We start from the raw sequence: 12,845 nt of genomic DNA, 5'->3' as shown, positions 1-12,845 counted from the left end.
CTTGCCAAAACTTGTTATTTCTTGTCTTTTTGATAACGGCCATTCTGACAGGTGTGAGGTGGTATCCTGCTGTGGTCTGGTTTGCATTTCCCTGATGATTAGTGATGCTGAGCATCTTTTCACGTGTCTGTTGGCCATCTGCATGTCTTCACTGGAAAAATGTCTACTCAGATCTTCTGACCATTATTTGTTGTTGTTGTTTTTGTTTTTGTTTTTTTTCCGTACGCGGGCCTCCCACTGCTGCGGCCTCTCCCTTTGCGGAGCACAGGCTCCGGACACACAGGCTCAGCGGCCATGGCTCATGGGCCCAGCCGCTCCGCGGCATGTGGGATCTTCCCGGACCGGCGCACGAACCCGTGTCCCCTGCATCGGCAGGCGGACTCTCAACCACTGCGCCACCAGGGAAGCCCCTGACCAGTTTTTAATCAGATTGTTTTGTTTTTGCTATTAAGTTGTATGAGTTCTTTATATACTTTGAATATTACTCCTTATCAGATACATAATTTGCAAATATTTAGTAGGCTGCCTTTTCATTTTGTTAATGATTTCCTTTTCTGTGCAGAAGCTTCTAGTGTGACATGGTCCCACTTGTTTAGTTTTGCTTTTGTGGCTTTTGCATTTGATGTCAAATCCAAAAAATCATCGCCAAGGCTGATGTCAAGGAGCCTACCACCTGTATTTTCTTCTAGGAGATTTACGATTTCAGGTCTCATGTTCAAGTCTCTAATCCATTTGGAATTGATCTTTGCCTATGATGTAGGATTGAGGTTCAGTTTCACTCTTTTGCATGTGCTGCCCAGGTTTCCCAACATCCTTTACTGAAGAGACTGTCCTTTCCCCATTGTATCTTCTTGGCTCCTTGTCATAAATTAACTGACCGTATGTGCATGGGTTGATCTCTGTGCTCTCTTATTCTATTCCACTGATCTATGTGTCTGTTTTGATTCCAATAACATACTGTTTTGATTACTACAGATGTGTAATATAATTTGAAATCAGGAAGTGAGATGCCTCTAGCTTTGTTCTTTTTCTTCAAGACTGTTTTGGTTATTTGGCTCTTTTGTGGTTCTATACACATTGTAGGACTGTTCTATTTCTGTGAAAAATGGCATTGGAATTTTGATGGGGATTGCACTGACTCTGTAGATTGCTTTGGGTAGTATGGACATTTTAAACAATATGAATTCTTCCAATCCATAATCACAGATTATTTTTTTCTAACAGTTTTTTTGTAGACTCTACGATTTTCTAATATGTCACTTGAAAACAGAGACGGTTTTACTTCTTCCTTTCCTATCTGGATGCATTTTATTTCTTTTACTTGCCTAACTGTCCTGGCTGGCTAAGACTTTCGATACTATGTTGAATAAAAGTGGCAAGAATGGGCAACCTTGTCTTGTTCCTGATATTAGAGGAAAAGCTTTCAGCTTTTCACCACTGAGTATGATGTTAGCTGTAGGCTTGTCAATATATGGCCTTTATTAAGCTGAGGTGCATTCCCTCTATACCCACTTTGTTGACAGTTTTTATCATAAATGGATGCTGAATTTTGACAAACGCTTTTTCTGCATCTATTGAGATGATGATATAATTTTTATCCTTCATTCTGTTAATGTGGTGTATCACGTTGACTGATATGCAGATGTTGAACCATCCTTGCATCCCTGGAATAAATCCCACTTGATCATAGTGTATGGTCCTTTTAATGTATTGTTGAATTTGGTTTGCTAATATTTTGTTGAGGATTTTTAAATCTATGTTCATCAGGGATATTGGCCTGTAATTTTCTTGTGGTGACCTTGTCTGGTTTTACTATTGGGGTAACACTGACCTTATAAAATGAATCTGGAAGTGTTCTCGCTTCCATTTTTGGGAAGTCTGAGAAGGACAGGTGTTAACTCTTCACCTGTGAAGCCACCTGGCCTGGGACTTTTGTTTGTTGGGACGTTTTTGATTACATATTCAATCTCCTTACTATTAATCAGTCTGTTCAGATTTTCTATTTCTTCATGATTCAGTCTTGGTAGGTTGTATGTTTCTAGGAATTTATCCATTTTTTCTAGGTTATCCAATTATCTGGCATATAATTGTTCATAGAAATCTCTTTGATCCTTTGTATTTATCAGTTGTAATGTCTCTCTCTTTTTTTTTTAATATTTATTTTTGGCTGTGTTGGATCTTCGTTGCTGTGCACTGGATTTCTCTAGGTTCTCTAGTTGCACCACCAGGAAAGCCCTAAGAGCTGGTTTCTTGTAAAGATAAACAGAATAGACAGGCCTTTCCCTTGTCTCACCAAGAAAAAAAGAGAGGACTCAAAATCAGAAATGAAAGAGGACTTCCCTGGTGGCACAGTGGTTAAGAAGCTGCCTGCCAATGCAGGGGACATGGGTTCGATCCCTGGTCCGTGAAGATCCCACATACCGTGGAGCAACTAAGCCCGTGCGCTGTAACTACTGAGCCTATGCTCTAGAGCCCACGAGCCACAACTCTTGAGCCCGCGTGCCACAACTCCTGAGCCCACGTGCCACAACTACTGAAGCCCACACACCTAGAGCCCGTGCTCCACACGAGAAGCCACTGCAATGAGAAGCCTGTGCACCACAAGGAGGAGTAGCCCCCGTTCACCACAACTTGAGAAAGCCTGCGTGCAACAACAAAAACCCAACTCAGCCAAAAATAAACAAAACAAAACCCCCCAAAAACAGCTCTTAGTTTCACTCATCTTTTTAGTTTCTGTTCCATTTATTTTCACTCTGATCTTTATTTCCTTCCTTTTAGGGCTTTTAAAAAATTTTTTAATTTTGGCTGCTCTGCATGGCATGTGGGATCTTAGTTCCGCAGTCAGGGATTGAACTCAAGCCCCCTGCAATGGAAGCACGGAGTCTTAACCACTGGACCACCAGGGAAGCCCCTAACTTCAGGCTTTTTCCTTTTTCTAGTTCCTTGAAGTGTAAAATTAGGTTACTTGAGATCTTTCTTACTACTTTTTTTTTTTTTTGCGGTACGCGGGCCTCTCACTGTTGTGGCCTCTCCCGTTGCGGAGCACAGGCTCCGGACGCGCAGGCTCAGCGGCCATGGCTCACGGGCCCAGCCGCTCCGCAGCTTGTGGGATCTTCCCGGACCGGGGCGTGAACCCGCGTCCCCTGCATCGGCAGGGGGACTCTCAACCACTGCGCCACCAGGGAAGCCCAAGAGATCTTTCTTACTTCTTAACACAGGTTTATCTCTATGAACTTCCCTCTTAGAACTGCTTCTGCTGCATCCCATATGTTTTGTTATGCTGTATTTCCATTTTCATTTGTCTCAAGATATTTTTTGATTCCTTCTTTCATCCACTGGTTGTTCAGTTGCATGTTTAATCTAAACATATTTGTGAATTTTCCAGTTTTTTTTCTTGGAATTGATTTCTAGTTCCGTATCACTGTAATTAGAAAAGATGCTTGCTACGATTTCAATATTCTTAAATTTGCAAGACTTGTTTTGTGACCTAACACGTAACCTATCATGGAGGATGTTCCATATGCACTTGAGAAAAACGTGTATTCTGTTGCTTTTGGATGAAGTGTTCTGTATAAATTTGTTAAGTCCATTTGGACTAAAGTGTCATTTAAGTCCAATGTTTCTTTATTTCATTTCTGTCTAGATGATTCATCCACTGATGAAAGTGGGGTATTAGAGTCCCTTACTATTATTGTCTTGCTGTCTATTTCTCCCTTTACTTCTGTTAATATCTACTTTATATATTTAGGTGCTCCTTTGTTGGGTTATGTGGGATCTTGGTTCCCTGACCAGGGATCGAACCCACGCCCCCTGCGTTGGAAGTGTGTAGTCTTAACCACTGGAACGCCAGAGAAATCCTGCATAAATATTCTTATCTCGGATATCCACTAAGTTCCTTCAAGTCTTGCTCAAATTTAATCTTCTTATGGAGGTCCGCCACGATCACTCTCTTTAGTGCTATAACCTGCGCCCGTCACACCTCCCTCCCCACACACTTGCTAAATCCCTTACTCTGCTCTACTTGTTCTTCACAGCATTTACTTTCTAATATACAATATAATTTACTTATTTGTGATGTTTATTATTTGTTTCCTCTTTCTCAAAAGTACATTCTACAAAGACAGAGCTCTTGGTCTCTTCTGTATATTGATATATCCCAAGTGCCTAGAACATATGTGCCTGGCACATAGTAATCGTTGAAGAATGGAGAAAAAAGTAGTCTTTAGTTTATTAGTCTTTCCTTACTCATGATGACGCTCAAAAAGTTTTTCTTTTTTGATTGATTTATTTATTTTTGGCTGCGTTGGGTCTGTTGCTGCGCGCGGGCTTTCTCTAGTTGCGGCGAGCGGGGGCTACTCTTTGTTGTGGTGTGCAGGCTTCTCAATGCAGTGACTTCTCTTACTGTGGAGCACGGGCTCTAGGCATGCAGGCTTCAGTAGTTGTGGCTCAGGGGCTCTAGAGCACAGGCTCAGTAGTTGTGGCACACGGGCTTAGTTGCTCCGCAGCATGTGGGATCTTCCCGGACCAGGGCTAGAACCCGTGTCCCCTGCATTGGCAGGTGGATTCTTAACCAATGCACCACTAGGGAAGCCCTCAAAAAGTTTTAAAATATTTATATTTTAATTAATAAATCATCACATGCAAACATAAGTTTCTGATAAAGAAATGGGAAATTCTACAATTTGGACTTCTTTCATCTGGCACAGATTCATCTCCATTTATTATTTTAAAGGAATTTTTGGCTGTGCTGCACAGTTTGCAGGATGTTAGTTCCCAAACCAGGGACTGAACCCTGGGCCACAGCAGTGAAAGCAGCGGTCCCAACCACTGGACCACCAGGGAATTCCCTCCTCTTCATTTAAATAGGACCACTGAGTACGGTGAAGTAGGTTGTACACTGAACAAAGCTGTCCAACTAGGGGAACAACAGGGGCTAAAATTCATTAGGCTGATACCACACAGAACTGAAGTGCACAAAGGGACTGCAAGTGCTAGCATACCCTGGTTTTAAATAGCCAAACTTTAAAAGTCTAATGATGTTTTCAGGAAAATCCTTCCAAAATGTATTAGACATTTCCTGGAAAATTAATTGTTTGATGACTCAAGTATCTGGATGTTGGGAGAGAAAGATCTAAGTTAAAATTTTGGCTTCCTACACTATGAAGTATGTGACCTTGTTAGTTACCTAACTTTTGCAACCTCAGTTTCCAACTCTGAAAGCTGGAATAATAATAGCTCCTTCTGCGTTCATTACATTTTCTTCCTTTCTGTATTCTTGATGCTCTCGCATCTGGAGCCTTGCTGACTGGGGAGAGAGTGCCTCTCCCAGGGCCATCCAATTCTTACCGAGATAGCAAGGAATGTACCTCTCATATACAAACTGATCAATCCAGAGCCCATACTCCAAAACACCTCCTTTCTCTGGCTCTCACACTCCAGGGGGCAATATTACCCTGCCCTAATCACACCAGACAACCAGGGACAGCCTGCATCCTCAGAGGCCACTGAAATTAATCAGACCAGCTAAGCCAAAGTGCATCTACCCTGCCTCACCATGCTTTCCCATGGGCCCTGCGCCTTCTGCTTCCTGAGCAACTCTGGTGCTTCCCTGTGTGGCCCTGCACGGGGTGGCATGAACCCTCCCTTGGAACTGTGAGTAACAAACTATCTTTTCAATGGTTATCATCTCCTGATCGGTCAGCTTCACCATACCTGAAGAAAAATAAAACCTACATTTTAAAATACCTTCACAGGGACTTCCCCTGGTGGCGCAATGGTCACGAATCCACCTGCCAACGCAGGGGACACAGGTTAGAGCCCTGGTCCGGGAAGATCCCACATGCCACGGAGCAACTAAGCCCATGCGCCACAACTACTGAGCCTGCGCTCTAGAGCCCGCGAGCCACAACTACTGAGCCCGCGCGCCTAGAGCCCATGCTGTGCAACAAAGAGAAGCCACCGCAATGAGAAGCCCACGCACCACAATAAAGACCCAACACGGCCAAAAATAAATAAATAAATAAAATAAAATAAAATAAAATACCTTCATAGGATTTTTAGGAAGAGTAAATACAAAAGTACCTTTAACCACAATAACCCCCACCTTCAAAATCAAAGATTTAAATGGAGGGAGGAAAAAAAACCACAATAAAAATGCCAGAAGAAAAGCTGGGTAAATATCTGTATAAATTTACAGCGAACAGAATAAAGCCAGAAATCGTAATTTAAAAGTACTGCTTTAAAAATATAAAATTTTGATTTAGGAAAAACAAAAGCAAACAGGGTTACAAGACATCGATCAAAATTGTGGAAAAACTCACAATTTGCAACTCACAACAGAAAAAGTATTAATATCTCCAGAGACAGGAAACAGATTAGTGGTTACCTGGGGCTGGGGATTTCACTTTTATTACTGTAAAACTGCACTGAGTCTCATCATCTGAAATAAAAGTAATTACTTCCCTAAAACTGATAGTATGGTTCGAAACAGTTTGGATTACTAAAAGAAGCTCACTATATCCTGTTTAATATTCATTTATTTACAAACATGTATATATGAAGGTAAATTTTAACCCCAACCGTCTTCTGAGCCATTATAAACTCTAACTAGTAAAATTAAGTATGTCTAGTTATAATAAAGAATGGAGGAATTATTTATGAAATAGCACCTTAAAAAGCCCTAAATATATGTTTTAAGATAGAAAAAAAGACTTACCGTCCAAAATTTTATAAAGTACTGTAAAACTGTTGTAGCCACGAAGAGGCAATATAATAGAGAGTACAATAAAAATAGCAGGAAGAATTTGTAATTAGAAAATCCCACACAGTTATTCACCCTAGAAGAATAAAGAAAATCACACTGTAAAAATAAGACAAACTCACAGAAACAAAAACTAGCATGGTGTTTGCCAGGGGCTGAGGGGCGGGGAGTGGGGAGTGTTTAATGGGTACTGAGTTTCATTTTGCAAGATGAAAAAGTTCTGGACGCTGGTTGCGAAACAACGTGAACATACTTAACACTGCTGAACTGTACACTTGCTAAGACGGCAAACTTAATGGTTTTTTTACCATAATAATAACGAATAGGACAGATGAAAAAACTTAAAATCACTGTAACTAGAAAATGGGTCATTTGGGAAGTAGAGAGCAGTGTCTTAATTATGGATGTGTGTTTTAAATAAATCCTGTAAGGAATTTGGAATTTCAGTGTTAATTCTTAGTAGACAATTATTTGGGTTAATAACATCAGAATGTATTTTTAAAGGAAAACATGTAGCAGAAACATAAAACTAGATCAATCTTGATATCTATGAGTAATTAAATTGACCTTCAACATTTAGGAATGCTGAGGTAAATCACTCCAAGTACCCCCCTCCCACCTCTCCAGCCCCACGTCATTTCCTCTGTGTTTACACGTACCAAGGGCAGTGGTGATCCATCTTAAGAACGCACCTAAGAAACAAACGAACATGAGAAAATCCACGTAGAAAAATTTCCCTGATTCTCATTTCTGATAATTTTTTTTCTTTACTTAAAATTTTCTCTTCAGCAATACATCTTAGAAAAACCAACCCAGTAGACATTAGGTTAGAGACAATTTCTGTTATTTCCACAAATACTTTCATAGGTAAGAAGTAATGACTTTTCACACTGAGAATTCAGCTGAGCATAGCCAGCTGACTTGGACCACATCAAACAACATTTTAATGTACAGATATGGTGCATATAGCACTTGGTACATTAGCTAGATCTAGTTTACAAAGTCAGCTGAGGAAAGTGAAATGAAAGTTATTTCAAACATGTGCAAGTGATAAAACTTTAGAAGCGAATATTGTTAAAATATTAACACTGATGGGCTTGTAGGTGGGCTTTTTTCCATAGATTTTATACAATTCCATCCCATGTATAAGAAACACTGTACTTCTATAGTCAGAAAAAGAAAAACCCCAAATTCGCCCCCCACCAGTATACGTGATGTGCATGAAGTTAGACAAGGGGCCATTTCAAGTGATACAATAAGTAACTGGTACCCAAAAGGTTAAACGACTCGTCTCACTCAAGTTCAAGGACTCACTGGAATTCCCATACCAGGGGTCTTTCTTTCAACACGCTACCTTCTCACAAGAGCATAAGGGATAAAATCTTTGAAATTTTTGGGGGGAACAACTTCAGAGGTGGTAACGGAAAGTAATAATGGGACTTCTCTGGTGGTCCAGTGGTTAAGACTCCATGCTCCCAATGCAGGGGACCAGGGTTCGATCTCTAGTCAGGGAACTAGGTCCTACACGCCACAACTAAAGATCCTGCGTGCTGCAACGAAGAGCCGGTGCAGCCAAATAAACACATAAGTAAATATCAAAAAAAGAAAGTAATATTTTTGTGGATTGTTAGGCTTCAATACCAACATTAATAATAAAAACAAGAAAAGTGTCGTGACGGTCTTTTTAATCCAGGAATTTAAGTCATCTTTCTCAAGGGGGGTTACCACTCACTTGGTCATCAGTGTTACATTAAGCATATGCACAAGAAGTACACATACTTCAAGAAAATTCTAACAACTGGTACAGCGACTGTTACCAAAGATTACTTCAAAGCATATTCTAGCTTATACACATATTTATGTTAGCTCCGCACACAGAGCAAATAATGGGAGAGGATGCAGTACTTTTGCTAAGTTCCTTCACTTTCTGTTCTCCCATCTCCAGTTCCAGTACTGGGGTTAAATGAAAGCCAAAGAGAAACACTTACATGTCACATGCTGAGCAGTGATGCGCACGGTCAGGCTTAATCAGCTGACATCTTTCACAATATCTGACGGCTACATTTAAGAATTAAAAGGAAGTTGTTGAAAAATGTATGTTTAGAGTTGAGTTAATTTGACTATAAAATTTGCTTTCATTTCTTAGAAACAACTCTAGGAAACTGACATCTAATAATTTTAAAATAATACCAAAGTTCATTGGAGAGTTTATGAAATCCAAATGTCGAGAGGCAGAAGGGAACCTCAGAAATGTAGCTGGCCCAGCTATGTTCAGATGAATAAGGAGATCCAAGGAAATAAGGAACTGGTATAAAGTCAGACATGTAGTTTAGTGGCAAAACTCAGATACACTAAGACCTAAATCAAGTATTTTCTCCTACTGTACCATGATGTCTGTAGTAAAATATCAAAACAAACGTTCTCAATTATCTCCCACCCCATCCCAGATAAACAGCAAAACTGCAAACATACTATTGCGAAAGAACTCTAAACTTCTTCCCACTGAATTCTAATATACACAGTTTGTATCTTCATTCATTCAAAACACAATGAGCACCTACTAGGGGCCAGATATTGCTCTCGGCATAAAGCCCCGCCTTCACGGAACTCACGCTCTAGTGGAAAAGACGGGGAGTGATAACCAAGGTGACAAAATAAGTCGTATATTAGTGATAGGTGCTGACAGGAAACATAAAGCAGGGAAGGGGAGGTGGGGTATTGTAATGTTAGAGTCATTTGAGAAAACTGAAACTGAAAGAAGGGAGCTGGTCAGTCACATAGACCTGTGGGAAAAGAGGAATCTGAGGAGAGGGTACAGGCCTCGGGTGGGAGGGTGCTCAGGGTGCACGAACAGCGAGGGGCCGGTGTGCCTGGAGCAGAGAGGAAAGGAGGAGGACACAGGGCAGGGTCAGAGAAGCTGCATCAGGTAAGGCTTGTTCTCCCCACTCCGCTCAAGTACTCTGAGAGAAAAGAAGCCAACTGGAGGGGACTTCCTGGCGGTCCAGTGGTTAGGACTCCATGCTCCCAACGCAGGGGTGCGGGTTCAATCCCTGGTCGGGGAACGAGGATCCTGCATGCCACACAGCACAGACAAAAACAAAAAGCCAACTGAACGAAGAGCTCCACCAGAACCTGCAGAACATTCGGAACCTGAGGTTCTGGTTTCTGAAATCTACGTAAGTGACAAACTAGTTCTTTGAGATTTAGGAGGGAAATGTCCCAAGACTTCACAAATCGAGAATTCTTTAAAACCATTATTTTGGATGAAGAGAGAATAATAAAATTACAGTGAGATACTAACCTTTTTCCATATCATGGCCTCCAAAGCAAACAAATGCTTCTTGGCAACAAGACAAATTACTACGGGTCTTTCACTAGAGCTGAACTTTCAGATTTAGAGCATTTGACTAATAAATACTCTACGGGATCTACTGTAAGTGCGGCAGACTTCTTTTGGGGGTATCCGCCTGGTCTATAGGCCACTCTCTTTCCAGGAAATGATTTCAGACCCCTCTTCTACCTGGACTGTGTGAACTCACCCACCTCCCCCCCTTCTGGTCCACGCTCCTATGAATCAGGGCTGAGGGGCAGTGAGCTGTATCTCACGGGGTGGAACTGAGTAACACACGATGGCCGCGCTTCGCCATGTGGATGGGATAAGAAAGGGAGAATCATTTTAAGGGCGACAGTGTAGGAAGTGAGCAGATGCCAGGGAGCAGCAGGGACAGCTGCAGGAGCCCCTCTGGCCCCCGGTTCTCAGCTCCAGTCCCTTCTTGCAGTCCTGCCCTCAGGGCACAGGAGACACCCACCACTTTCTTACACCACCCCGTATGTTATGGTAGTTTCTTTTGGGGGGAAGGGAGAGTTAAAAAGCTTACGCTGTTGTCTGTTACTTGTGATCATTAGGGCTAAAAGACATAGTAACAGCAGAGAAAACAGGTTCAAATAAAAATTTAAATTCAACATACCCTCTAAAAAGTAGATGGACCATGTCATGTGTTAGTGTTTTTGGAAAAGGATTTGGCCATGTCTATAAAAGCGTAAGGCATTGAACACTCTGTGCCCGGGATCTCTGCCGCTAGAAAAGTTATTCTATAGACATGCTCTCACCACAACATGGTTTCGAGAACAAAGCACTAGGAATAACGAATTATGAAGGTAGCTAAGCATTTTATGATACACTACGTAGACTTTAACAAGAACTCTCCATACAAAATAGACACGTACCCTAAGCTGGAAGAGTGCAAACGCACCAAGTGGAGAAAAGCGAACCGCAGAATAGTTTGATATACAGCACGTTTCATGTCTCTGAGGGGGGAGAAGAATATATGTATTTCTCTATTTACACATCCCAATACAATGCATCCACCTTCAGACTTGAATTAACATATATAAGAGAGACACAAAGTGTTGTTTTGAAGCAGTGTTAGCAGTTACACCTGCTAGAAGGCAGCTACCCAGGTAACCAAATCTGTACTTGTTAATACCTATCCACTCTCATTGTTAACATGTTAATTGATTTTAACAATTGTATATAAGTTTTGCAATATTCTGTTATATATAAAAAATTTCTGCAAGGATATACAAGAAGGGTGGCAACCTCTGGGAAGTAGTGCCAGGGTGAGGGGCAGACACTTCTCATTTGGTATCCTTAAAAAAATTTTTAAAGATCATGTTCCTCTATTACTTTTATAATTTAAACCAAACTTCAAGATGAAGGGAATTTACACAAATATCCCCTTATCAAATGAATAACCTGTACCTTACTGAGGGCCTCCTGTAGTACCCTGGCTAGACAGGACACTAGGGAAGTGAACCCATACAAGGTAGAAAAAGCAGAGCCGGTATAAAGGACCTGAGAGGTCTCCTAACTCAACCTCTCATTTTTTAGGTTAGAAACACCCCAAAACCTAAAGAGAAAACAAGTAGTTTGCCCAAGATTATCTCCCTCTCTCTCTCTAAATGAGTGGTCAGATCGGGATCAGAAGCCCAGTGTCTTATTTTCTTTTCCTCTACATTTCCTCCACTCAAAATTCTGCCGTTGCTCTGCGATGAGATGAAATGAAACAGACTTTTCAAGAAGCCTTTTTAAGGGTCTTGATGACTGAGTAGATAGAAGAACTGAGGTAAAAGCAGCAGTCACAGAAAACTGCGGTTTCCAGGAGGGGTGGCCAGAAGAATGGTGCTGCCAATGCCAGAAACAAGCTTGATGGTGGCGGGTAGAGGGAGTGGGTGGGTATGGGAGGGGGGGCTAGGCTGTTTTTCTTTCTTTCGTTCATTCATTCAACAAATACTCAGTCTCTACCCTGTGACAAACACTGCTTCATGCTGAGAATATAAAGTTGAACAAGACAGCCTTCCCTCCTGCCCCCATGATGTTAGGTTCTGCCCGACCTGAATTGGGATAACAGGTCACTCAGGTACAGCTACCCTTCGGAAGGTGGAGATACGAGAATGGAGCTCTAGTGGGCGCACATGCCAAGGGGAGTGCCAAAGCTCCGACCGGGGCCCTGGCGGAGGGCAAGGCAGCCTCGTCCCTCTGAAGGCACAGCTGCAGTCCACCCCTCTGCCTGACAACAATAAAGGGTCTGGGCAGCAAGCGCACACTCGTGTGACAACATCCCTCAACCTGCCAGTTCGCAGTAAGGGAAGACAACTCAGTCTGAAAACTATTAAAGAAAACAAATCGTTTGAGACACAGTGAACCAACGATCACAATATCGTGGTGTCAGAGTTAAAAACAGCTGGAGGAACAGTACAGAAAGAAGTGGGACGAGGCGCCCTTGTGAAGTGGGGTTAAAAAAATGTAGGAGGAAGAATAAACATTCAAAGATGCAGAAACAACTCGGATGGGAAAGCACAAAGAAGACAGTTTTTCCAAAGAAGAAAGTTTTTCAAGCAGTTAGAATCAAAAGCCACCGAACTTGGTTAGGAAGAATGAAAGCCAGCTGCCTGGAATCTGCTGGGAAGGAAAAGAGGCCCAGGGTACAGACGACTTACGAGGGGACCCACCACGGTCTAAGGGAAGAGAAAATAGAATGGGAGTTGGAACACGTCAGAACCAAATTTTTGTTGTTGTTGCTGT

At 41.9% G+C, this 12,845-nt stretch overlaps 1 protein-coding gene across 4 annotated transcripts in view; it reads right to left on the bottom strand.

Annotated features, from left to right (window-relative positions):
* ZDHHC20 (zDHHC palmitoyltransferase 20) overlaps positions 1-12,845 on the bottom strand; it is a 47,156-nt gene that overhangs the window by 18,686 nt on the left and 15,625 nt on the right. For all 4 annotated transcript variants that reach the window (XR_003003884.1, XM_024750583.1, XM_024750654.1 and 1 more), the window contains exons 4-6: positions 8,749-8,818; positions 7,420-7,452; positions 6,716-6,836 (exon numbers count right to left, since the gene is read on the bottom strand). Coding sequence is in view for 3 of the 4 variants with exons in the window: in XM_024750583.1 (XP_024606351.1) it covers positions 6,716-6,836; positions 7,420-7,452; positions 8,749-8,818 (224 nt within the window). In the remaining variant the exon portion in view is untranslated. The remainder of the gene's footprint in view (positions 1-6,715; positions 6,837-7,419; positions 7,453-8,748; positions 8,819-12,845) is intronic.

The sequence above is a fragment of the Neophocaena asiaeorientalis genome, unplaced genomic scaffold, assembly GCF_003031525.2.
Source record: "Neophocaena asiaeorientalis asiaeorientalis breed wild unplaced genomic scaffold, Neophocaena_asiaeorientalis_V1.1 scaffold443, whole genome shotgun sequence".
Classification (NCBI taxonomy): Eukaryota; Metazoa; Chordata; class Mammalia; order Artiodactyla; family Phocoenidae; genus Neophocaena; species Neophocaena asiaeorientalis.
Note: the sequence above shows the minus strand (reverse complement) of the source record. Positions and strands in the feature narration are given on the sequence as shown.